Raw genomic sequence first — 24,113 nt, 5'->3', positions numbered from 1 at the left:
ATGTAGACTGTCGTATTTACAGGTATAACAAATAAAGATACATGTGTGAATTTTAAAAATTATACCCCTAATAAAAACATTCTGTCTAATCCTAGCATGACGATAAACCTGTATATCTTCACTATCCAAAAACAATATATTTTAGTTTTAATAATAAAATAGTACTTTTTAGAAATAAAAATAACCAAATTAACTTCATAATAAATATTTAGAATGAAGACTACAATGGAAAATTCTAAAAACTGTGTTATCTTCAAAAAGCGAATTTCTCTTTGTAGTTATAAAATAAGTAGATTTGAAATGACTTCATACAGTTGTGTTTATCTAAACAACTAATAAGTTTGAAAACAGTTTCTTTGGAAAACTCATTTGTATATAATGAGGAGATACCCAGTCTATAAGCAAGAGCAAAAAGTCATGTAACAAAGCAAAATACAAATAACCTTGTATTTATAACAATTAAGTCAAAAATTATAGAGCTTTACGAAAACATGAAGATGATTCATTATAAGTTTAATAGAGGAATAGAAAGAATGACAAAGTTAGTAATGTGTCTAAAGTCACATGGCTTATTGGCAGAGACAATGACAAAAGCAGAGACAAATAGGATCAGAGTCTAATCACTACAGTCATTAAAGATTATCCACTTTAAGTCATCTGTCTAGTTCTTGAATTCTCTCTCCAGTATATTTTCCCTTTTGAGTGGTCTCTTGCATGCTTGAATACTGTCAGCAACAGGGAGTTTACTAAGCTCTGAGAAACACATTTAATCTTTGACAACAAATATCACCATTAATAGATCACTCTTTACTTGAGAAGAAAGCTTTTTCATTATAATCTCTACCTATTACTCTTTATTCTAGTATTTGCAGTCATGAAAAACAAGTCAAATACCTTTTAAACATGAGAGTTCTGCTAATTATCAAGGACAGCTGACTGTTTCTTTTATAAAGTAAACTTTTACTTTGTGATTAAGAGGTTTTTTGTTTTGTTTTGTTTTTGTTTTTAGTAACATATACTGTGTTCTCCTTATCAAAACTTAGAAAATTTAGGCAAGAACAGAAATCACCAATTACCCATAGGTAACCTTTCTTAATTATAAGCGTAGTTACCTCCTTCTTACAGGTTTTATCATTGTTGTAGACATTAATTTTACTGTGTTCAAAATTTTATCCACGATTAGCACATATAATATGATTATTCTGCATAATATTAATTTTTAATACATATTATTTTAATAGTGGTGCACTTTTTAATTAAATAGATACTTAGCTCTTAATTGACTAGCTTACAATTATTGGTTTTTAAGTCTCTCCTGTTTTTTCTGACAATATGTTAAGAGTTATTTTTCCTTTTGTGTATACATCATTGCCTGCTTTATGAAATACACCTCCAGGGTTGATTCCTAGGAGAGAGATTCCTGGGGTAAAGGGCTTGAACCTTTCAAAAGGGTGATACACATATTTCTAATTCCTTTTCACTTTAAACTATCACCAACAATTAACAAGAGAAGTATTTTCACTGCATCTTTTCTGGTACCGGTTATTCTTTTGTATGTAATATGATCAATTTGACATGCAATGTCTTTTATCGTACTGGTAGACTTCGCAGTTTTAGAGGTCAGTAAAGTAGAATGCATTTTCAAATGATATTTTCCAGTTATATTTCCTTTTCTCCCAGGAGGCTGTTCTTTTTATTCTTTGAATCTTAGTGATTTTTCTTTTCTATTTAATAACCTCTTCTCAGTCATATTTATTTTGAATAATTTTCCTAGTTGTTTTGCCTCTTAATTTTGTACATTGTTTTCATACTAAGATTTTTTGCATTCTGTATATACGTAGCATGATTCTTCCTCCTGGTCTGACATCTTCCCGTCACTTTGCTTCAATATTTAACTTTTAAATATACTTTGAATCACTCTTATGGTGTTACTAAATAATTATTTCCAAAACTTCTAACCAACTGTCTCAACATTGTTTATTGTTATTCCATTTCCTACTCTGATTTTTCATGCTTCTTGGTTGATATGCTACTATGAAATATGTGTTCCATTACTTCTCCATCTCTCTCTCTCTCTCTCTCTCTCTCTCTCTCACACACACACACACACACACACACACACACACACACACACCACCACCACCACCACCACCACCATGACCAACAGCAATAACATCTAACATGGTATCCTTACCTCTGCAATAATCTAATGGGTATTTTTTGGGGGGGGTCATATATTTATCAAATATTCTATATGTGCATACAAATTTAACCATTTTTATATTACTTTTGCTATCACTACAAGATTTGTTCCTTTTTGTTTTGCTCAAAAGACTCACCATTACCATAGTTACTATTCATACATACACACACGTGCCCACACACAATGTCAGAAACTAAAGATCAGCTATGGACTGTAGGATCTGGTTGTTCTGGGTGACTTTTGAATAAATTTTGCTGTTGAATATTTCATTTTTGAAACTAGGTTATTTTGTCTTTCTTTTGTCTCATCTTGTAAACTGCTTATTTGCAACATGTATTGCTTTTCCCCCACATTTCTTCTTAATATTGCTTCCTTTATGACAACTTATGCTTTTACTTTCCACAAGTAGTGACATCTTTGACACAATGAAAGAAGTAAAAGTGTTTCTGATGTAGTAATAGCAATATGTGTACACACATTCTTGTTACAAAATGATATATGTATTCCTTAAAATCTTCACATTCTATGAAGCTATGAAAAAATAGGGATATGGGAAAGGATTAGAATGAGAGTACTTGAAATATATTCAATCAGAGCACTAACAAAATATTAATAAACTCAATAAAATATGAGCAGACATTTAAATCTCCACAAACATACCACCATCAGAGTCTGGGTTTTGCATTCTTAATCCTAAGGGTTAATGTTTCCTCCTTCATGATATAAACCCTTGATGGCACTCACTTGGTTTATTGGCAGATGGTCTTAGTTTTCACTCTTACACATTTCCAAATCAATCAGCAGCCTAAATGACCATTAAAAACAGAAATTGGAAGGACTTTCCTGGTGGTCCAGTGGTTAAGACTGCATAGTTTCACTGCAGGGGGCCTGTGTTCCAGCCCTGGTCTGGGAACTAAGATCCCACATGCTGTGCAGTGCGGGGGGGGGGGGGGCCAAAAAAAAACCCAAAACAAAAAACAAACAAAGAAAACCAGAAACTGGATTATGTACATCCCCAGCTCAAAGCCCTTCGAGAGTTGCTTATTATGTTTTGAATACATTCCCAGATCCTCGCACTGCATTTCCTGGCTACAGAAGCCATTTCTTCCACTCTCTCCCTTGCTCACAATACTCCAGACACGCTGTCCCTGTTTTACATCCTAAAATGCATCCTGCCCCTCCCACCTCACTGTCTTCTCACTTTCAGATCGTTTTAACATAATGGTCTTCTCTGCACTTTTTAATTTCACTTAGCTGGCTTTTTGTCATCTTTCATGTCATAGAGAGGTAACCCCTGAGCCCACTACCTAAGGTAGATCTCCATCTCCTCCTCCTCCTGCCATTTTTCTCCACCCCCTCTCATCACTTGTTTCCATTGTAGCCCTTAAAAACGGTAATTTTGCTTTTGGTTCCTTTGTTTTTTTAATTTTTTGTGGGTCCCGTCCAATGGATCCTAATCTCCATGAGTGCAAGGATCCCAGCTTCAGGGTATTGCCAATGTTTAATATACACATTTGACATACAGATGTTCAGTAGATACTTTATTCATTCAGTAAATATTTATTGTGCAGTTTTTACATACTAGACCCTTTTCTAAGCCTCGTACATAGATCAGTGAGCAAAACAGACAAAAACTCAACTATTTAAACCATAGAGATCTTTCTCTTTATATCTATACTTTCCATATATTGTAGTATCATCCTATGATCAAATATGGTCTTCATGTGAGCAATCTTCTGAGGCTGTATGCATGAGACTAATTTTATTCCTCCCTGCATTTAAAAATTTTTAATAAATATGAAATTCTAGCTTCAAAATTCTGTTTGGGGGGGGTTTGTCCTTTTCAGTCCAAACCTCATTACATTCTAACCTCCAAATTTGCTGTTAAGAGGTCTGATGTTAATCTGATTCTTTATTCTTTTTATGTATCAGACTCCCAAAATATTATCGTACAGTTTTCCAGTAAAGCAAGGATAAGTTCTTTATAACTCCCAGCAGTAGGGAGAACGTCATATTGATATAGCTGTGTAGTGCCACCAAAGGGGCCAGTTGGGGAGAATATTTGTAGGGTTTTCTGCCCTGGGTACAAGGAGTTTAAGGTGGATATTTCAAGGTAGGAGAATGATTGAGATTGGGCAATGTTTGTGACATACTAATTTAGGATTTGTAGATTTGGCCAAGTGAGGGTTCTGGAGAGAGTCTTGATAAGTAAAGTGTTTGAGAAGGAAGCTGTTTGCCCAGGTGAGCAGGATGTTATCTCAGATAAACTTACATGCAGGAATTTCTTGATGGGAATAGTGAAATACTGAGTTATTTATTGGTTTACAGTCTTATCTTCCCTGGGCAAAGTTTTTCTAGAACAAAAACTAATGTTGTCACAGCTATTCCTTATGATGTATGTGGTAGGGGATATTCTCATAGGGGATATTTTTTTCTCCTCCTTTATAAATTTTTTTAATCTATGAAGGAGTTATTCTTTTTTTTTTTTTTTTTTTTCGCGGTACGCGGGCCTCTCACTGCTGTGGCCTCTCCTGTTGCGAAGCACAGGCTCTGGACACGCAGGCTCAGCGGCCATGGCTCACGGGCCTAGCTGCTCCGCGGCATGTGGGATCTTCCCGGACCGGGGCACGAACCTGTGTCCCCTGCATTGGCAGGTGGACTCTCAACCACTGTGCCACCAGGGAAGCCCAGGAGTTATTCTTATATATCTTATGTGGTACTATGGATTCTTTCCATGGGAGGTCTTATATCTTTCATAATTATGAAAATTCTTGGTCATTAATACTAAAAATATGTCCTGTGCTCCATTATTTTAGTTTTTCTTCATTCAATTACTATTTTATAGATTTTGGCTCTTATACATCCATCCTCTTTTTCTCTTCACTTTTACTTTTTCCTAACTGGGAGAATTTCACGATCTGAACTACTGATTCATTCCATGGTCATTCTACCAGTATCTCCAATTACTTATTCTTGATGATCTCTTATTCCTCAGATTTTCTCATGTTCCCTTTATAATTTTGTAGATATTTATACACGTACTTTAGACTCCTGTTAACAGGTATATTAACTCTGTTTCTCCCATTATAAGATATTCAATTTTTAGCCTTGGCTGTCTTGTACTTTTTTCCTCTGTGCTTACATTTCCCTGGAAGTATCAGCCAACTGACCAAAATCTTATGCCTTTCTGATGATTTAGGCAGTAGTGACAGGAAGTGTATTCCAGAGCTGAGAGCTGTAGATGTGTTGATTTACACATTACAGTTATAATTATTTGTATGGGCGAAAAAAGCTTGGGGGTAAGATAGTTAGAGAAGAAAAATAGGTAAAAAATGAAAGCATTTTCCCCCAGGGTATTCAGTATCTTCGTGACTGTTGACTGGATGTCCAGTTATGCATTGTTGCCTTCAACGGGCCTACAAACGCTAAACCATTTTTCGGCACGTGATTGAAGCAGTTTTACCCTATTAATTTTATTCCTTTACCCAAAATGACAGAGGAATAACTCTGAAAGTATAGTCATTAATTCATTGATTCATCAACAAATTTAGGGCACTAACTACCTGCTTAGCATTGGGGATGCAATATTGTATAAGTCACAATCTTTTATACAGTAAAAAAAATGTTCTAAAGCTAAGAGTTCCACAGCGTTTATGAAGATGCATAAAAAAAGGCCATTAACTCTGCCTTAAGAGGAAGAGAAGAAAAGTCCTCAGAGGATATGGTACTTCACAGAAGGTTTTAAAACTTGGTAAGAGTTGCCAGAGACTCAGGGGAGGAACAGTTTTCCTCTTGTAAAGAACAGTGTGAGAAAATGCTTAAAACTGTAGTGGCCAAGTGGTTTGGGATTCTTGTCAGTGTAAAATAAGGTTTTCCAGGGACTGTCTTGGTAGATATGTCAAAGAAGGCATTTAGAAGCCAGGTCATGGAGGTCCCATATTCCATAATAGGTTAGTGTTTTCCCTGTGAATGGTTCTCAGTCATTTAAGGATTAAAAGTGAGAGAGTGATTGAATCAGCTTTACATTTTAGAAATATTAGGCATGTGGCATTGTGGAGACTAAACAGCGAGGATGCAAGGATAACATCGGTGAGATTATTAGATGGATATTGGTGTAGCCACGTGAAAGATGATGAGGAAAAAGGCCTGGAGTTAGGAATGATAGCAAAAGTGAGAGCATTATGCTTTTAGGTGGAGTATGCATTATATCAAAGGTTATTGAGATAATATACTATACCAATAGCAAGAAAAAAATCTGAATTGGATTGAGTGTGAATAAGTTATCTGAGAAACTGTTATTTTATATCAGATTTCAGAAAAAAATACAAATACAACTTAGATATGTGCCATAGTATTCTAACAAAAAATGAGAGTCTTTATTTCTCACTGTGTCATAAGATCACACGTGTATGAAATGTATCTTTTGGTAGTTAGGGAATAAAAAGCAAAAAGAAAAAACAATGTTGTTTGGGGAAACTTTATTTTACTTTTAGTAATGTATACTCAAGAGTGGAGATTTCTATTTTCTTTCCTTTGTGTTCTTCGGAATTCAAGTTCACTGTTCTTTGCACCACACAGCTAAATTTATCCTTTAGGGAATATGCCTTCAGACATATGCCTATAAAATCTGGAACTTTTGTTTTCCTGTATATCTTCATGTTGTTTAGATGATTGTGGTTTTCATATCTACGGACAATTTTTTAAAAATTTCTCTTGGGATTGATGTCAAGGTGAAGCTCTCCCACAGTTTTGTTTCTTAAGTCCCAAACATATTTAGGGAAAATAAATGTTGGGTTAATTATGAATTCATGTCGCAGTATTTGAGTTTTTCTTCATCACATCCCATAGCTCTTCCAAGTCTTTGAAACATAACTTGATGAAGCAGCCATTTTACTTCTGCCTTATGTGTCATAAAGGGGGCATTGAAATCAAAGGATCTGTTCAACTCTGTAATTTATGGGGAAAAATATATTTTTCCTCCAGAAAGTTTATTCTGAAAGTGCAGGGTCAGAAACAGGGTTTTATTTCCACATTTGAGGTCAAGATATTTGCTTCAGTGAGAATCCTGTTTTTTTACAGACTTTCTATCCAGTAGCAATACCATTGTTGCTAATAAGAGTGTCAGCTCAGGAGCCGTTGGCCTTATCAGCAGCTTCTCCTTGCAATTACATTCGTGTATCACAGTTTTCAATTGTTAAACTTGATTTTTGTCCTTCTGTTAGTATCACTCCATCAGGTAATCCAGAAGGACAAGTGGATGTACTGAAAAATTATATACTCTTCCTGACTTTCTTAAGTTTTTAGTCATCAATCAGAGTTGCTCCACCTTCCTTCTTTCTCTTCCCCTCTCTCTCGCTTTCTCTGTTTTACTATTCCACTGTAAATATTTAAACTTTATTTACTTTATGTATTTACATTTTAAGTATATTTCAAATCCACGTAGCCTTCCAAGCATGAATTCTTGTGTCGTTTTTTTTTTTTTTAATCAAATTCAAGATGTTAAAAGAGGACAGCAGACAACAGGTCTTTCTCAGCACTAACTCTTTGATTCTCCTCACCCATTCCTTCATCGTTGTTGTTTCTCCTCACTTTATAGATGGAGAGACAGGTTATCTAATGGAAAGTCTCATGCCCAATTCACATCTTAAACACAACGTTGAGTAGAATATATCTTTCTCTCAGTGTCATATTACTCTTTTTGAAACTTATGTAGTTTACATTTATGGTAGCTATCTGGATTAACTGAAATAGATTTTAGTAAGTCTCACTTTTCATTATCTGTCCCCTCCTCTCGCACAAATTCTCCAGTATCTGCTATGTTGTCCTCCTATCCCTTCATTGTCACCAACATCTTGTACTCTGAAAATGAGAAGTCAGATGCTGTGTACTGTCTAATATTTTATATGATACCATCATCAATAAAACAAAGTAAATGAAATAAAATGAAATACAGTTTTTCCATCCTCTAAGCTGATTCCTAATCCTGACTGAGCCATAATTTACATGAATTTCTGATTCTGTGTATGCATATGTATGTTCATACTTTCATTGTAACCTGTATTTTGGGTAGGCTACAATGAAACACTAGTCTTAAGCAAAAATATTGTTGGTGGAAAACCTTGGATTCAACTCTAGAAAATGAAAATCAATGTATTTTTCCAAGAGCCATGGGTAAGGATAAAGTGAGGTAATAGAGAATGTATACTGCTGAAATAGAATATAAATGGTGGTTATTATCATTATGAAGATTTCGACTATAGTCTGGATAAAATTGCCATGTGAAAACCACAACTTTGATCCCACACACTTTCATGGATGCTGACATGGATAGAAAAGTAGTGCTGGGGAAGTGGGGGACAGTTGCCTTCCTAAGGCAAACATTTTAATGTTACCACTGATGCATATATGGGGCATTTGGGATCAGAAAATGAAAAAGAGATATGTAACATAATAATGATATTGATTATTGAAGTTTTGGTTATACTGGAGGACTATTAAATTGTCTTTGTTGTCTGATAATATCATTTTGTTCCCATTATTCTAGTCAGTTAATGCATTGTCTAAATACTGAAATTATAATCAAGCTTCAAGTAAGAAATTTGCATGTCTAAAATTAATATATTTGAACACCAGTATTAATTTTTATGTTCCTCTAAAAAGGTAATATTGTTATTTAAAGAACTCATAACACACTTTGTCTGCAATTGTAAAAATAAATTTATATCATGCTGTATAGTTGGTCATTATATGTTTAAAACACCAAGACTAACAAAATGTGAAATATTTGAGAAAAATATTCTGGATTATAGGATTACCACTTTTTGCTTAGTCTATGAAGAGGCCTTAATAAAGTGCTGAATAAAATATGCCAGAAAGGAAGAAATTATGGAATTGCAGTTTTGTGTATTAGATCCTGAAACTAGATATTTGAGAAATCATGATGCATAATCTGGACATCAAAAAATTAAACTTAACTATTTGATAACTGAAATTACTGTTAAATTGAGGTAGCATGCAAACAATGCATACTTTCCCCAATTGAAAATATTACATTAAATATAACCACATTTGTTAATGCAATGCATGTTCAAGCTATAGTTAAAGCATTATTCAAATCTGGTTAAGTTACTTATAAAATGATTAGGTCTAAAAAGATCAATTAAGATGCATATGCATGTTCAGGTACTTAGAATGCCCCATTCATTTTAATTTGATGTAGTGAATGTATGTAAATAAACATGTGGGTTGAATATAAATGACATAGAATAATAAAATAGTTCAGACCATAAGTATGAAATCAGGACCTAACAGCAGTAAAGAAATTATATTCAAAACAGAATACATTTTCCAGTAACTTTGTACCTCTAAGATGATTACCAAATCAGTATAACTTCTAGCGACATCGGACTTTTTTATTCATCTATTTTAAGACGATAATCTCTTATTTATTTGAAATAATTTCATCATCTTCAACTGTATATTTACTGTAACTTCAAAATAATATTACATTTTACAATAAATGTATTCCTGCCTTGTGGTTTATTGTTTCATGATATGGAGGTAAGAGAATTAAGAAAATAGCATTTTCATAATAAACCATATATTTAATCCTTTTCTAAATGCTTCCATTGGAAATTAAATTGCCTAGACTCATCTTGATAATTAATACCACTGGTACACATTCTTTCTTCCTCAATGAATTTACTTACAAGAGGAAAAAAAATAAAATTATGCTCATCGGGCTCAGTATGATATTTTATTGACATTAATATCAGTAACTCACAGTAACTGTAATGTCAGTTCTTACAAACATTAAAACTAGAAATGAAAGTGAAAAACATTTTGCCCAGATACTGATATTCCGTTATCTCAACAGCATCTCCATGATGAGCAAAACTGACAGTGACTGACATTCTTGAAAATCCCTGGTCCAGTTTGGGGACCCCAGAGATACAGCCTTTGACTTTAAAGGTTCTCCGTTAAAAACAATATATATTTATGATAAATTTTGTAAATAATTTAAAAACTTACAGGTGCAACCTCTGACAGACGTCACTTTTAAGTAACTTTTATAAGTAACTTGCCAAATACTGGCCTCTCTTTCTTCTTAAATAAGAACTTTGAAACCTGTGTTTCTAGATAACTGAATAATTATTGCCTATTTCCATTGTTTAAAGGGAACGTAACTTCTCACTTAATAATTACGGTCCCATCGTTGTTATTGGCCCCATTGTGAGTTGTTAAATGCGATGCATAATCATTCAAAAGTGTGCTAATACTAATCCTTGTGTGTGTTGGTTTTTGTTTGCACTTTCAGAGACCAAGAAATAGCATGGCATGAAACATGGCTCAGTTCTATTACAAAAGAAATGTTAATGCCCCCTACAGAGACCGCATCCCTCTCAGGATAGTCCGAGCAGAATCAGAGCTCTCACCATCCGAGAAAGCCTACTTGAACGCTGTGGAAAAGGGAGATTATGCAAGTGTCAAGAAATCCCTAGAGGAAGCTGAAATTTATTTTAAAATCAATATTAATTGCGTCGATCCACTTGGAAGGACTGCTCTCCTCATTGCAATCGAAAATGAGAACTTGGAGCTCATAGAACTACTCTTAAGCTGTAACGTCTATGTTGGAGATGCTCTATTACACGCCATCAGGAAAGAAGTTGTCGGAGCTGTAGAGCTGTTACTGAACCACAAGAAGCCCAGTGGAGAAAAACAGGTATGTGCAAAAATACTGCCTTTAGTTTATTTTACTTGCAGAAGGTTTCTATGGATGGTCTTATACTCCCCAAATTTTAAGAAATGTTAGCCTTGAAATCAGAACGATTATGACACAAAACCACTGCTAAGTACACATTTTACACTCTCCAAAAGTCACCGCCACCTGCACCTCCTACCCTGGCTAATCAGACTTTAGTGAAAACCAAAGCAAAACAAAGTAGCCTATGGTGGCTTCCCATACATTGGAAACATTTCTATCTAATGGTCAATAATGTTTTCAGGGGGCTACTGTGTACGTGTGGGTGTTTCTCCTCTCGTGCGTCACTTTCTGACGTTCTACAGTGACAGGCTGAATTCTTTTGCTAGTTTCCTTTTTAACCTGCTTGCCTGTTCTGGAATTCTGCATGTTATTGCAGAAGTGAGTTGTACATATAATTCTGATATTGTTCTTTAGCAAACTCCAATAGATTCTTTTAAATTGAGACTTAAATTGTTTATAAGCAGGAAAAAAAAGATTACTAATAAATAACTGAACTCTGACTGTACGCTTAACTATGTCAAATTTACTAATGGCAAAATGTAGCTGTATCTTAACATCACGGGTAGAAAATAAACCAAAATGGCACACAATTATAAATACAATGTGGTTTTATTCCTATTTTTTATTCCTATCTCCCTATTTTTTTTACCACTAAGGAAGTGGAGAAATCGTTGACAGAAACGAATAAGGAATCTATTTTTTCCTTATTTTCTATTTTTCCCACTTGTCTGTCTAGATCTTTCCCTTTTTTACTGCCCTGTATCTGAATCGTCTCTCTGATCCTTTATCCTTTCACACTGAACTCTTCACTTCCCTGCATCAAGTCTCACTGACTAATTGCAAAGACATTGCATGTACTTCAGTGGCTCAAATCTGTCCTTTAAAGTAAAATCTTATAAAAATGTGTGTTATTACAGCTCTAGCAATTTCTGTTCTATTTGATAAGGCACAAACAATTTCTGCAAATGATGGACTCTTAGAGACGTTACATTCCTTTAAAGCAAGCTCTGCTGTAGCTACTATTATCTTTGCTTTACTGGAGGACTTTGATCAGAATCCCCACCATGATTAGGAGAAGAACTTCATGGCTGGGTGTCTCCTGAAAAAGTCTCCCCAGAAGTTTGTGTTCTATGGCCCATTCTTATGTCTCACCGCCATGCACCCCTTTCCCTTACCTGAGCCCAAACTTTGATAAAAACAACACTCCGCAATGACAATAGTTCTTTGCTTGTTGCTTTACTAGTTTTTTGTTCTCATATCCAGTTGTTTGGGATACCTTCCCATCATATTGGTAAAATTTTCCTGATAGAAGGATTTGCTTCTTTCATGTATCCTTTCAAACTTGTACTAACCTTGACAGAGGTGGATAGGTAATGGTAATACCTGAAGGAATATGTTATGTTATATCGCAGTTTTCCACCACTAGAGGAACACAGGACACATAGACAGGAATGAGTAAGAGTGTGTTTTTATCTGTGTAAGTTCAGGCTCTACTTTCCCAGGCACCTCGTGATTTTGAAACTCCTTCCACAATCATACCCCTAAAGTATTTGCATTTCCTAATAACAATGATCTTATATCGTACACCCTGTTGCTTCATATCTATAAGGGCAACCATAAGACAGGTGTTGGGACTGTGGGCCTAGATCATTTGAGGTTGCAACAAGTCAATAGAACAAAATTGCGATTGTGTTTTCCCTGTTTATTACTGTATAACCTTCTTAATTCTATTGTCTAGAGAACAATGACCAAACATTTCCATGTCTCTTTAGTCAATGACATTTGTGCTGGCCAAAGTAATTTGGTGTCTGGAGAAAATATCTGCTATTATGAGATTGTTTGTTGGAAGATGTTCAACTTCTGAGCTAAACTCTAGTCTGACAAGTGGGTCCTGGCTTCTTAGCGGCACTTGATCTGAACCCTGATTATTTATAACAGGCAGTAAAGGTTTGCAATCTGCCGGGAGTCTGAAATATCCGAGGCCATGTGTTTCTGGAAGATTTCTCTTGTATCAGTTGTAAGCCAAGAATTTTCCTTTTCTATTTGCACATTCTAGAATTCCTCTTCAGCGAAGGCACTGAGAATCAACAAAACATTGCATCTTTTGGTTTGAACTTTCTAATTTGGAAAGAGCAACTCCAGTCTACCAGTGTCTGGTATCTTGTACAATAAAAGTGAGGTTGTTACATCATGAAATGTATACAGTATAGCACATAAAAGAAGTCCTCAGGGCTTGTTGCGGGGAGGAAAGGCAAACAAACCCCATGAGAGCTTGGCTGTTTATCTGTGATCTACATAGATAATGCATCTCCTAAGTATGGCCAACCTTGTTTGGAATAACAGTTTCCATAAGCCAGTGTCTGGTAGGTAACAAATAAATTCTTGACAGGAATTTTTTCTCTCATAAATTGTAATTCCTTAGATGATTCTTGTGATCATTGAAAGCCATTTTGTGTTTACTATTTTTGCCTAATTTCCAGTCTCATGGGCTTCCCCCAAAGACCCTGGAACACACTACCATTAATTTTGTTGAGGTCACTGAAGCTGAGTGTTAAAACCTGGGAACACTAATATCCAAGAGGACAAGATAAACATAACTTGTCTTAAGATGAGTCAAGGAAGAGGATCTAATATAAAAACACATACAAATCTGATCATTAGAACACTTACTTAGAATTTAAAATGTGACAGACGTGGATCAGGAAACACAGTCTTCTTTTACAAATTTGTCACAAATTGATTTCTTTCTCCTGAAAAAAGATGCAATGTGTGATGGCCTCCTGAAATCATGGGAGACTGAGAATTCAGATTAATCTGTTTACCCTTCCAGTACATTCACCAGGGAACAACTTACAATTTGCATATGCTTATTGTGTCAGGCCTTAGCCCGGGCACTGGGGAGAAGACATTATTCCTGTTTTCTAGAGTCTAGTTGTGAAGAGAAACAGGAAAAATATCATGGGAATATGAATAAAGATGATCACAATGGAAAAGATAAAAGAGAAATAAATCCTTGGGTAATTATGAAATTATATTGACTGGACTTGGTAAATACAAAATATTATGTTTTAAGGTTTGTAACTGGGGAAAGTTAATTGCATTAACTGAGATAGAGATTATAAGTAGGGTTTATGAGACCTGCTTGGATATACTCAGTTTTCGATTTATTGACATTAACGTCTAGGAGATAATTAGGAATTTTGGACTTAAGAAAGGGGTCTGGGATTGATATACAGATGATAGGGAAGACATTGAAACACATAAAATCACCTGTCTTCCTATCACCCTGACATTGATTGTCTATCCTTTCCATCATATCTTGTTTAAGTGAATATGATTGCTAGTATGTTAAAAACTTTTCTCAGTGCAGTATCTAATGAAGATATTTAGGTTTTGCCAGATAAATAGATGGGCATAGATCATTAAGTATTTCCTTCCCTATTTAATGTACTTCTTCATAAACCAGGGTTTTGAGTTCTTAGTGTTTTATTTTCATTTGTATTATAAAAAAATAGAAAGAGTAATACTTTATTTCTTTCATGTAGTAGACAGCACGGAGAACCTGTAGTTCTCCACACTAGGCAGGAAGATGGAACATTATGTATTCTTACTGGGGCTGCTCTCTTGCTAGAATCATTACTCTGATACTCTCTGATGATTTATTAAACTTTTCTTTAACCTTCTTAGTACCTTATTTCTCTACAGGGGATAACCAACAGTGGCTTCTTAGCCCCTTTTCTCATTCAGTTGATTGGTTACTTGACTTCTAATTATTTCCAGCAGACTTTCTCTTTGATATCTTCTAAGGCCAGATTCAATTTCACTTTTAGCTGCTTCGGTAAATGTTTAGCAGAAACAGAACTTTCTTTTTCACTCTTCACTCAGACCGTATACTAAGTCTTCAGTATCATCAAAATTTCTGGGAGGACTTGTTAAAACATAGTTTGCTCGATCCCACCCCAAGAGTCTCTGATACAGCAGGTCTGGAATGGGTCACTGGAACTTGTGTTTCTGACAAGTACCCAGGTGATATTCAATACTAATGCTTCCGGTCTAGAGACAACACTTTAAGAACCAGTGACTTAGAAGATGTTGACAGTTACAGAATACCTATAGTTGTCTACCTTGTGTTAGGTGTGCTGGACTCTACCATGCTAACCTTACTTTAAGGAGATTTCAAATAATTAGCTTAAATATGAATGACTAAGTGATATTTAATGTATGAGAATTTCCCAACTTCACTAATATATTTATTACATTTTCCCTTCTTTGGGAAAAATACTTTGCTAAACATTACTTATCAGCTCAACAGTTAAGATCCTAGAGTATTTCAATTGAAGAAATTTTTGGTTTGAAAGCTCTGCTAAAAAGAGTACCAGATTTAAAAATTTTGAGGGATCTTGGAAATCTTGGAGACCATCTAATCCAGTCACTTCATTTTACAAAAGAGGGCAAGGAACCATGGACCCAGTGGCCTTTAGGGTTTAACCTAACCAAAATAATCTATAAATTAATAGCTAGCAACCAACCTGGAGATAGTCTGAATGATGAACGTTCATTGAGCTTGTCACCATGCCAATAATTGTGATATGAATTTTGTTTGCATTATCTCATTTAATCTTCACATTATCCTGTGAAGGTTGGTGCTTTTGTTCTCCCCATTTATAGATGGGGAAATGAAAGTACAAAAAGGTGTAAGTGACACGTCCCAGATCACAAAACCAGGAAATACCAGTGCTGGAACTCAAGAGTCAGAAGATAACCACCACACTGCCTGGCTCTAGCTGATTAGTTAATAATGCTAATTTAAGATATGGGTTATATACATTTAAAAGAGCCTCTAGAGGTACATATTTAGGCTGTGTCTCTGTCTTGAACATTATGATGCCATTTATAATTTAGTGGCTCAATAGATACTAAGTCATTAGAAGTCATTAGAAGCTATGAAATGCCAGGGAAGAGCAGAGTTGAGTAACAGAAATGCTGACTTCTAGTCCTGTTCCACACTTGCTAACAGGACAAGCCTCTGAAAATCATTCTGAGCCTTGGTTTTCTTGGCTATTAATTGGAATCATAGAATTAATTTACTTGCTTCTTAATGTCTGGTGGTGTTAAAATTCTGTAAAAGTGTTTTATAAGGTGACATGTAATAACATAATATACTGTTATTACTGCTTTATGCCATATTCTCTGCCTTCCTATTGACAAACAAATATATGAATACTACAATATACACTGAAAAGAAGTTCAGCACTGGCAATTTACCTTTTTGAGTGCATGACTTCATTTTCATTTGAAAAATGCACTTACTGGAAATAGAAACCCTGTTCAGGGCGAGCAAAGGAGAATTTAACTGTTCACCCTTTTTCTTTCCATCTCAGTGCACATAGGGGATTTAAAAACTAATTTCTGTATATGTTCTAATGAAATTTGTGACTTTAGAAACAGTACCTATCGTGTGATCAGGAAATCAAAGGGTGAAATAGGAGATTGGCATTAGCAGGTTAATGCAAATATATATCCAAATCGAAATATACCCTGCTGACTAAAAATAAAGGGCAGTTTTTAGTTGATATGGGTGCTAATAAATATATCCCTGGCTAGTGGGCAGAGATGAAGTTTACTTTTATCTCTTACATTCATCTGATTTTCCTCACTGGACTTCAGAACAAGTAATTTACCTTCTGCAGTCCCATGAACTTCATATGGTCCCTATTAAATGTCGTATATGCTAAGACAGCCTATCTGTTCTAGTCTTTAGAGCTGCCCCTTGCAGAATGAAAACATTTCAGCTTCCTCAGTAGTTAAACACTTGAGGTTACCCCTTTCTACTTGCTTTTGTTACATCCTGGATATTGGCAGTAAGTGAAACTAAATAAATGTATAATAACCATAATCTTGGTTACTATCAAAATTCAGAGAGTATGAGAGTAAAAGCAAGAGCAGGAGAGAATTATAGTAAAGTATTAAAAATGTTCTCCCCCCAAAATACTTATCCTATTGTGAGACATAGCTAGATAAATCATCAATTATACTTTCTTTATATCTGGATGTAAAATATCAATAGGAAAGATGCTTATAATATTGTCTAAATCCACCATTAATATGAAAAAGCTGAAAATTATCCCCAAATATGATCTTTATAATGTAAAGTAGAAATCAATATAAAGAAATTTTTATTTAAAAGTACTTTGAAAGTCTAAAAGTTCAATTGAGTCTTATTATTCCACAGCAGGGAAGTTAAATGCTATTACAACATAGAGCCTAGATTGCCTTTAGTCAATTGGCAATCATGAGAGATCTGAATAATTCTGCCCTAAATGGAAGAATTTTTAAAAGACGGACTATGTTACACTGTTAATATGATGAAGTGGATTAAGATAACAGGTCATTCTGACTCATAAAATAATACACACTGACATTTTCTTCTTCTTGAAGACCAGCAAATTATAGACAAGTAATTCTCCTGAACCATGTTCTTTCCTCTCAGCATATCACACTTATTATGAAAGTAAAAGTAATCATCATCATCATTAAATATGTTTGGAACTGACAAGAGCAAAAAGCTTTTAGCTCCTTTTGAAACTCAAGTGAAAAAAAGTACAAAAAACAATCTCAAGCATTAGAGCTCCATGCATTGAGGCATTTCCCTGCCACAATAAGAGAATACAAGACAGGGCCCTTATTCTCTGTTTGTGGGCAGGGAAGGAGTGAGATATAGTGAAAAGAGTCGAGAGAGAAAGATGTGGCTATAAATCCTATTTTATAATCTCAGGCAAATTATTTGAGCCTTTTGAGCCTCAACTTTCTCATAAATAAGAGGGGGATGAGAGTCCCTGCTTGCTAAGTTGTTTTAAAGATTGGATAGTTAACACACTCATGTGACTGACATCAAAAGAGCTCAGTAAATGCAAATCCCTCCACCTTGAGGTCATTTGAGTATTTTACACGTATTCAATTCAGTTTAATTAAAAATACATATGTGCATTGAAGAGGCTAAAAATTCCTCAAAGCAAATGTATTGTGAAGTGTTACTGCTGGTGTGAAGAGTGAGTTTATGTTAGAATAAGAGAGATGGAAACTAGCCTTTCAAATGTGAGCTTTGGTGAAAAGATTTTCAGGGGTCATTTTTATTAAATACCCCCCCAATCCATTATAAATGTTGTGATTAAATCTAAAAATAATAACTTGATGTCTTAGTAAGCAGTGTATCAATTGAACTTCATTAATTGTAATAATTTAAAAATTAATCATTAAGGAAAAATGATGTCATTCAACAATTGTAATTCATTGAATAGATAAGGTGTTAATATAATTAGGAATTTAAAAATACATATTATGATTAGAATGTCTCAAAACTGTTCTTAAAATGTCCTTTCAACCTATTATATTTACTTCTGCTCTAATTAGATATAAAGTGAGTAAAGTTTTTATTGCTTTAATATCTGAAACACAAGAAAGTGAGGATTGAAGTAATGTAGAAGTGTATAAAAAATATTCAGTAGATTTGGGAAAGTGTAATATGTTAACATATTAGAAGAATTTTTGTACAGAATAATATATATAAAGCATATACTTCACCCTAAATGGAATCGGTATGAAATATATTTGCTTTGCACACATATAACTATTAGCTTTATCAATGAAATGCTTAAAATTACAAAAAATTTATTTGGTATATTAAATGTTGCTAAACATACTTATCTTGCATACTTTATCCTAGAGTATCAGAGCCCATAATCTTTTATAACATCTGAGGAGCCTTTGATTCTTTTGGTCGAGCCTTAAATTACCAGCTTTAGGAAAGACATTTCAAGTATATTCTATTTAGTGCTTTTCAGCCTAAACTTAATGTTTGACTTGTAGGTAGTGTTCATTAAATCATATGTTCTAGCACCTATTTTGGATGACTTTTACTTTACTATACCATGTTCTCCTAACCCAAGTCTACACTGCCTGTTCTCTCAACTTAAAAGCAAAAAATCAAGTTTAACTTTGTGAAATCAGAGAGCAGTTTGATATCATACTGACCCTACATCCCTCTCCCCATTCCCCCCTCCTCCTGCTTCCCTACCCACGCAACCCCCCCCACACACACACAGACTCCCGGAACCATTACCTTAGAGATATGAAGAAAGTGAAGTTTAGAGAAGTTCAGGAAACTTGCCAAAGATTACTGAGGTTATTCATTCTTGAGCCAAGATTAAAATTCACTTTTTTTTGTCTAGAATCAAATAGAAATATTTACCATAAACATTACTTTAATTCCAGCCTTAAACATTTTGTAGAACAAGGAAAGCATACGGATATAAATAAATGTTTCAAGGTCTAGCTTTGGGTAACAGGAAATGTTTCCTGGTGGAAAAAAATCAGGTTTGGAATCAGACAGATAGGAATCCAAGTCTTAGCTCCACCCCTCACTATTTGCGTGACCCAGTGGTGATTATTTAACTCAAAACAGAAAACGGTAATGGCTATTTCTCACAGTTCTGATGAGAATTAGAAATTTGAAATACTTCATGTAAAGTGAATGCCTGGTGTATTTACATTTGATTTTGTGTTGTTGTTATTATTATCACTATCATCATTCATTCATTTCAGAACCAACTATGCTAATTTGATCAATGTCTAAATATTGACATTTGCATCACGATTTTAAGTTGTCAGTGATTAGATTTCAAATACACTGATGTAGACCACAGGAGGCAAACTTGCTGAATTCTGGTGATGAAATCTCAAAGGCAAGGCATCTCAAATATCTGCATAATGGTCAGGAGGATTGTGAATAGATGAGAGGTTGGATGGAGCCAGGAAACTTGTCTGTGACCTCAGACATGTGGAGAAGTTAGGAGAGTGGAAATTGACCAGGCTTCTAAGACTACAGTGAAGTCTAAATACATATAATCTAAACATGTTGAAAATCATCTGATACAATGTAGTTTCATTCTGAATACAGAGAAAGAAAAAGAAAAATCATGATAAAAGAAGATGATCAGAGATGATCTCAAGGAAGAATAAACAGGTTCCCTTAAGGATAATTTAGGGAGTATGTGTTCAGAAGAGACAGGTCATTTAAATGCAACATTATGAGAAAAAAAGCAAAACATCTCCTGCCATAAGTCACATTTCTTTTAATAAAGATGAGGTAAAGCAGATCATTTGTTTTGACGACACTTAAGGAAAAGACTGCCACCTGGTGCATATTTGAGGCCTTTTAAAATACATTAGTATTAGTTTAAACATCTGGCATGAACTCAAAAATAATAGTCATCCACTTTATATTATTTTCCTTTAATTTCATTAGATTACAGTTTTGCACACCACCATATTAGCAGAGGTTTTGTAAGGCACCGTAAACATCACAAGTTTCCATGAAATTTATCCATTTTTACCTGGTACAAATGCATCTTTTACAGGTCACCTAATTCAGATGAAATATTACCAAGAAAAAGTAAACAAAAATTTATGAACCACCATGATATACTTCTTTGGATTTCTTCTTTACTTAATTCTATAGCAAAATGACAAAAATAATATCTTGGGATCACTATAATGCTGATACATTCCATTCTTTACAAATCTGATCCAAAAAGTCAAGAGCTGGGGAAAGTCATTTTTCATTCTATAACTAGTGCTGTAGTCAGAGTCTGTTTTGATTTTCCCTGGGACTTAGCTTTTTCTGTATATTTTATCTGAGGCATGAGAGATAAGGAATTAATCCCCAAAGTTTTCTTCTTCTAGTAGCATGTTGCCACTCTACCTATCCTGGTAAATATTTTTGACACACTAAAGTGGAAGTTAAGAAGTCTCTTAGCTGGTTGCTACAGAACTTGTAAATTGCTGAAGTCTTTCATTGTTGTAGCTCAAGATTCAAGTTCACAGCTAAAGAAACTCAATGGAGGAAAGAAAAAAAAAAACATGATTCTTTCCCTTCACATGTGTATTTCCCAGCCCCCAGTCAAAAATCTAGGTAATATTTTCCTTATCTGTGGACGGAGGAAAGCCATCATTCCATTCAGAGGACTAAGTGCCTATCACTTTACTTTTGCCGAGAAAGTCCAGCTATGAGGCTGACATGACTTAGCACCTGTCTTTTTTCATTAGTTTCACACTGTCATATCCTCGAATTTTTCCAAGCATTAGTTCAGTTATTTTTATGCAATCTCAGAAGAGAAGTTTTGTGAAACAAGTTATTTCCGTAGCACTCCTTAGTTTTAGAGCTATGTTTTTATCCTGAAAGACTGTTTTTGTGTCCTTGCCTTTCCTTGATACTTACCAACATAACACATTGTGTGACAGTGATGGATCATACTGTTATTCTCATTTGCGTTAACTTCCTAATTCTTCTTTTTCTTCTTTTTTTAAATTTTTATTTTATATTGGAGTATAGTTGATTAACAGTGTTGTGTTAGTTTCAGGTATATAGCAAAGTGATTCAGTTATACAAATACATGTATCTATTCTTTTCAAATTCTTTTTGAGTAGAGGTCCCTGTGCTACACAGTACGTCCTTGTTGGTTATCTATTTTAAATATAGCAGTGTGTACATGTCAATCCCAAACTCCCAAACTATCCCTCCCCCCTCCTTCCCCCCCCACCCCGGTATTCATTAAGTAAGTTCTCTAAGTCTGTGAGTCTGTTTCTGTTTTGTAAATAAGTTCATTTGTATCATTTTTTTAAGATTCTGCATATAAGCGGTATCATATGATATTTGTCTTTCTCTGTCTGACTTACTTCACTTAATATGATAATCTCCAAGTCCATCCATGTTGCTGCAAATGGCATTATTTCATTCTTCTTAATGAAGCCTTTTTACCTTTAATTTTTCCCTCATGTGATTACTAATATATAAATATAAAAACTTTAATTAGCCATGGTTGTTGTATTTTGGGTCTTTAAAAAACAAAATCTTTTTCACCCTGTTATACTGTGATGGTTTTTGTAGTTCATTTTCTTCTCAAACTTATGAATACCAGCCTATTCCTTAGGCAGATTTTACTCTTCACACCAAATAAAATTTTAGTCCTCTTTTCTTCTCCTGGCTATATAATACTACACACATTCTAGGTATTAAGTAGCAGTTTGCTGAATAGATGGATGAACATGACAGATTAAAAACCCCATCATCACTCATGAAAATAAAGCAGGCAAAGAACAATCTGGCAAGATAAAATCAAACATCAAGGAGCTTATAGACATTAGTGAAGGTAGCACTTCTGATTTAGATCATATTCAGAATGAAAACAAAATTATTAATACCTTCATTATAAAATTTTCTGGGAATATATTGTTTTTGAAGTTGGGCCTCTATTTCACCACGATGCTGTGTTATGACTGTAAGTGAAGTATTGCGTTCTGAGAAGCCTCACCTCATCTTAAAAAGTTAAAGTTCCACGTGGAGCATGCAGACTTCCTTGAAGTAACTGCAGTATTTCCAGAAAAGCCTGCAACTGGTAAAAAAATATAAAGCACACTACCAATTTTGTAGATATTGAGAGAGAGAGAAAGAGAAAGCATGTATATCTGGGTGAGAGAAAGACAATGTATATCTCTGGATAGTGGGATTTAGGGAGAATTTTGCTTTTCCTTTTGTACTTTTGATATTTTAAAAATCTTTAGGCAATAAGGGTATATAGCTTTTGTAATAGGAAAAAGTTAATGCTTGTCTTAAAGATCGTAATGCGGGGCTTCCCTGGTGGCACAGTGGTTGAGAGTCCGCCTGCTGATGCAGGGGACACGGGTTCGGGCCCCGGTCTGGGAAGATCCCACATGCCGCGGAGCGGCTGGGCCCGTGAGCCATGGCCGCTGAGCCTGCGCGTCCGGAGCCTGTGCTCTGCAACGGGAGAGGCCACAACAGTGAGAGGCCTGTGTACCGCAAAAAAAAAAAAAAACAAAAGATCGTAATGCTCCTGCACATCACAACAGGAAAAGGCAGTGAATGAGAAAGAAGTTATTAAATATATGGGCATGTTAGGCATAAATACAGAGTTGTTCCCATTATAGTAATTAATGAAAGGGATATAAAATTTAGGAATCTTACACCCATTCAACAGGCCCATTCTTTTAGGGTTCATAAATGAAATCTAAAATTTTATTTAGTATTCTTAAATTTGGTTTCCCATTATTAATAGAAAAATAAAACCCACAATTGTAATAATTGTCTGTGTTTTCATTTTTAATATCATAAAAGTAAAGGGTACTTTCTCCTTACATTTATGAATCACTCCAACTCTGTCAAAGTTCTTTCATCATATTAAGGTGACTTGATCCTGTGGGTAAACAGGCAATGCTGTTATCGCTGAAAGTGAAGCTGGTGAATGATGTGCTGGAGGCCACACTGATAGTTAGTGGATGAGCCAAGGTCACCTGACAACTCAGCTTTATCTCTTCTGCTCCTTTCAAGGTAACCGATCCAACCTCACACCCACTTCATAATAGCCAGACACTCAGAATACTACCCAGCACAGCCTTACTAACTTGTAGCCTCTAATATCTTCTTAGCCTCAACTGCTGGTTCCATATTTTCAATTTGCATCTCCTCATTCATGGCCTTTGGGATCAGCATGTTTTTCCATTAGGATACACTATCGATGTAATTCTGCTGCATGTCTCACTGCCAGAAAAGCATCCATATGAAATTCTGTTTATATCTTCTCTGTTTAATAGGTGCTGTGACAGATAAAAGCTCTTAGAGTGAGTTTTCCACTTGAAGTATAGATGTTTTAAAGAAATGAAGTACTAACAACAACATGTAATGGAATTTTGCTGTACTGGATTGATGAGACCTTGTTCCTATACTTCCACATTCCCCATATTTTGAGTGTTCTTCAGTCAGAGTGGATTAAGATGTGAGGATTCAGGTCATTTGTCCCTACATTCCTGCCAAACATGCTCCATTCAATTTGGCAGACAAAATCTAGTGCTATATTGCCCATCGTCCTAAGAGTCTCAGGGCACTTGAAAATTACAGGCCAAGCTTGATAATATTTGTTTAAATTTAACATAAGATAAGATCTCTTACTCCATGGAGCCTTGATTGGAACCTCAAATCACAGGACTTGACATAATTATATCAACTTTTATTCATTCATGTAAATCTACATTAATCATGTGCAGCACAGTTTAAACAAATCTATGATGAAAAAT

The 24,113-nt window shown here is 34.9% G+C and overlaps 1 protein-coding gene across 1 annotated transcript in view; it reads left to right on the top strand.

The window, feature by feature from the left end:
- Window positions 1-24,113, top strand: part of TRPC4 (transient receptor potential cation channel subfamily C member 4) — a gene marked incomplete at its 3' end in the record, with an annotated part of 151,892 nt that overhangs the window by 29,350 nt on the left and 98,429 nt on the right. The window contains exon 2 of the mRNA XM_082602333.1: window positions 10,521-10,925. Coding sequence (XP_082458459.1) covers window positions 10,548-10,925 — 378 coding nt within the window. The 5' untranslated portion in view covers window positions 10,521-10,547. The remainder of the gene's footprint in view (window positions 1-10,520; window positions 10,926-24,113) is intronic.

This window comes from Mesoplodon mirus (assembly GCF_964341445.2).
Source record: "Mesoplodon mirus genome assembly, chromosome: 17".
Lineage (NCBI taxonomy): Eukaryota > Metazoa > Chordata > Mammalia > Artiodactyla > Ziphiidae > Mesoplodon > Mesoplodon mirus.
The sequence above is the reverse complement of the archived record's forward strand: the minus strand, read 5'-3'. Positions and strand labels throughout refer to the sequence as shown.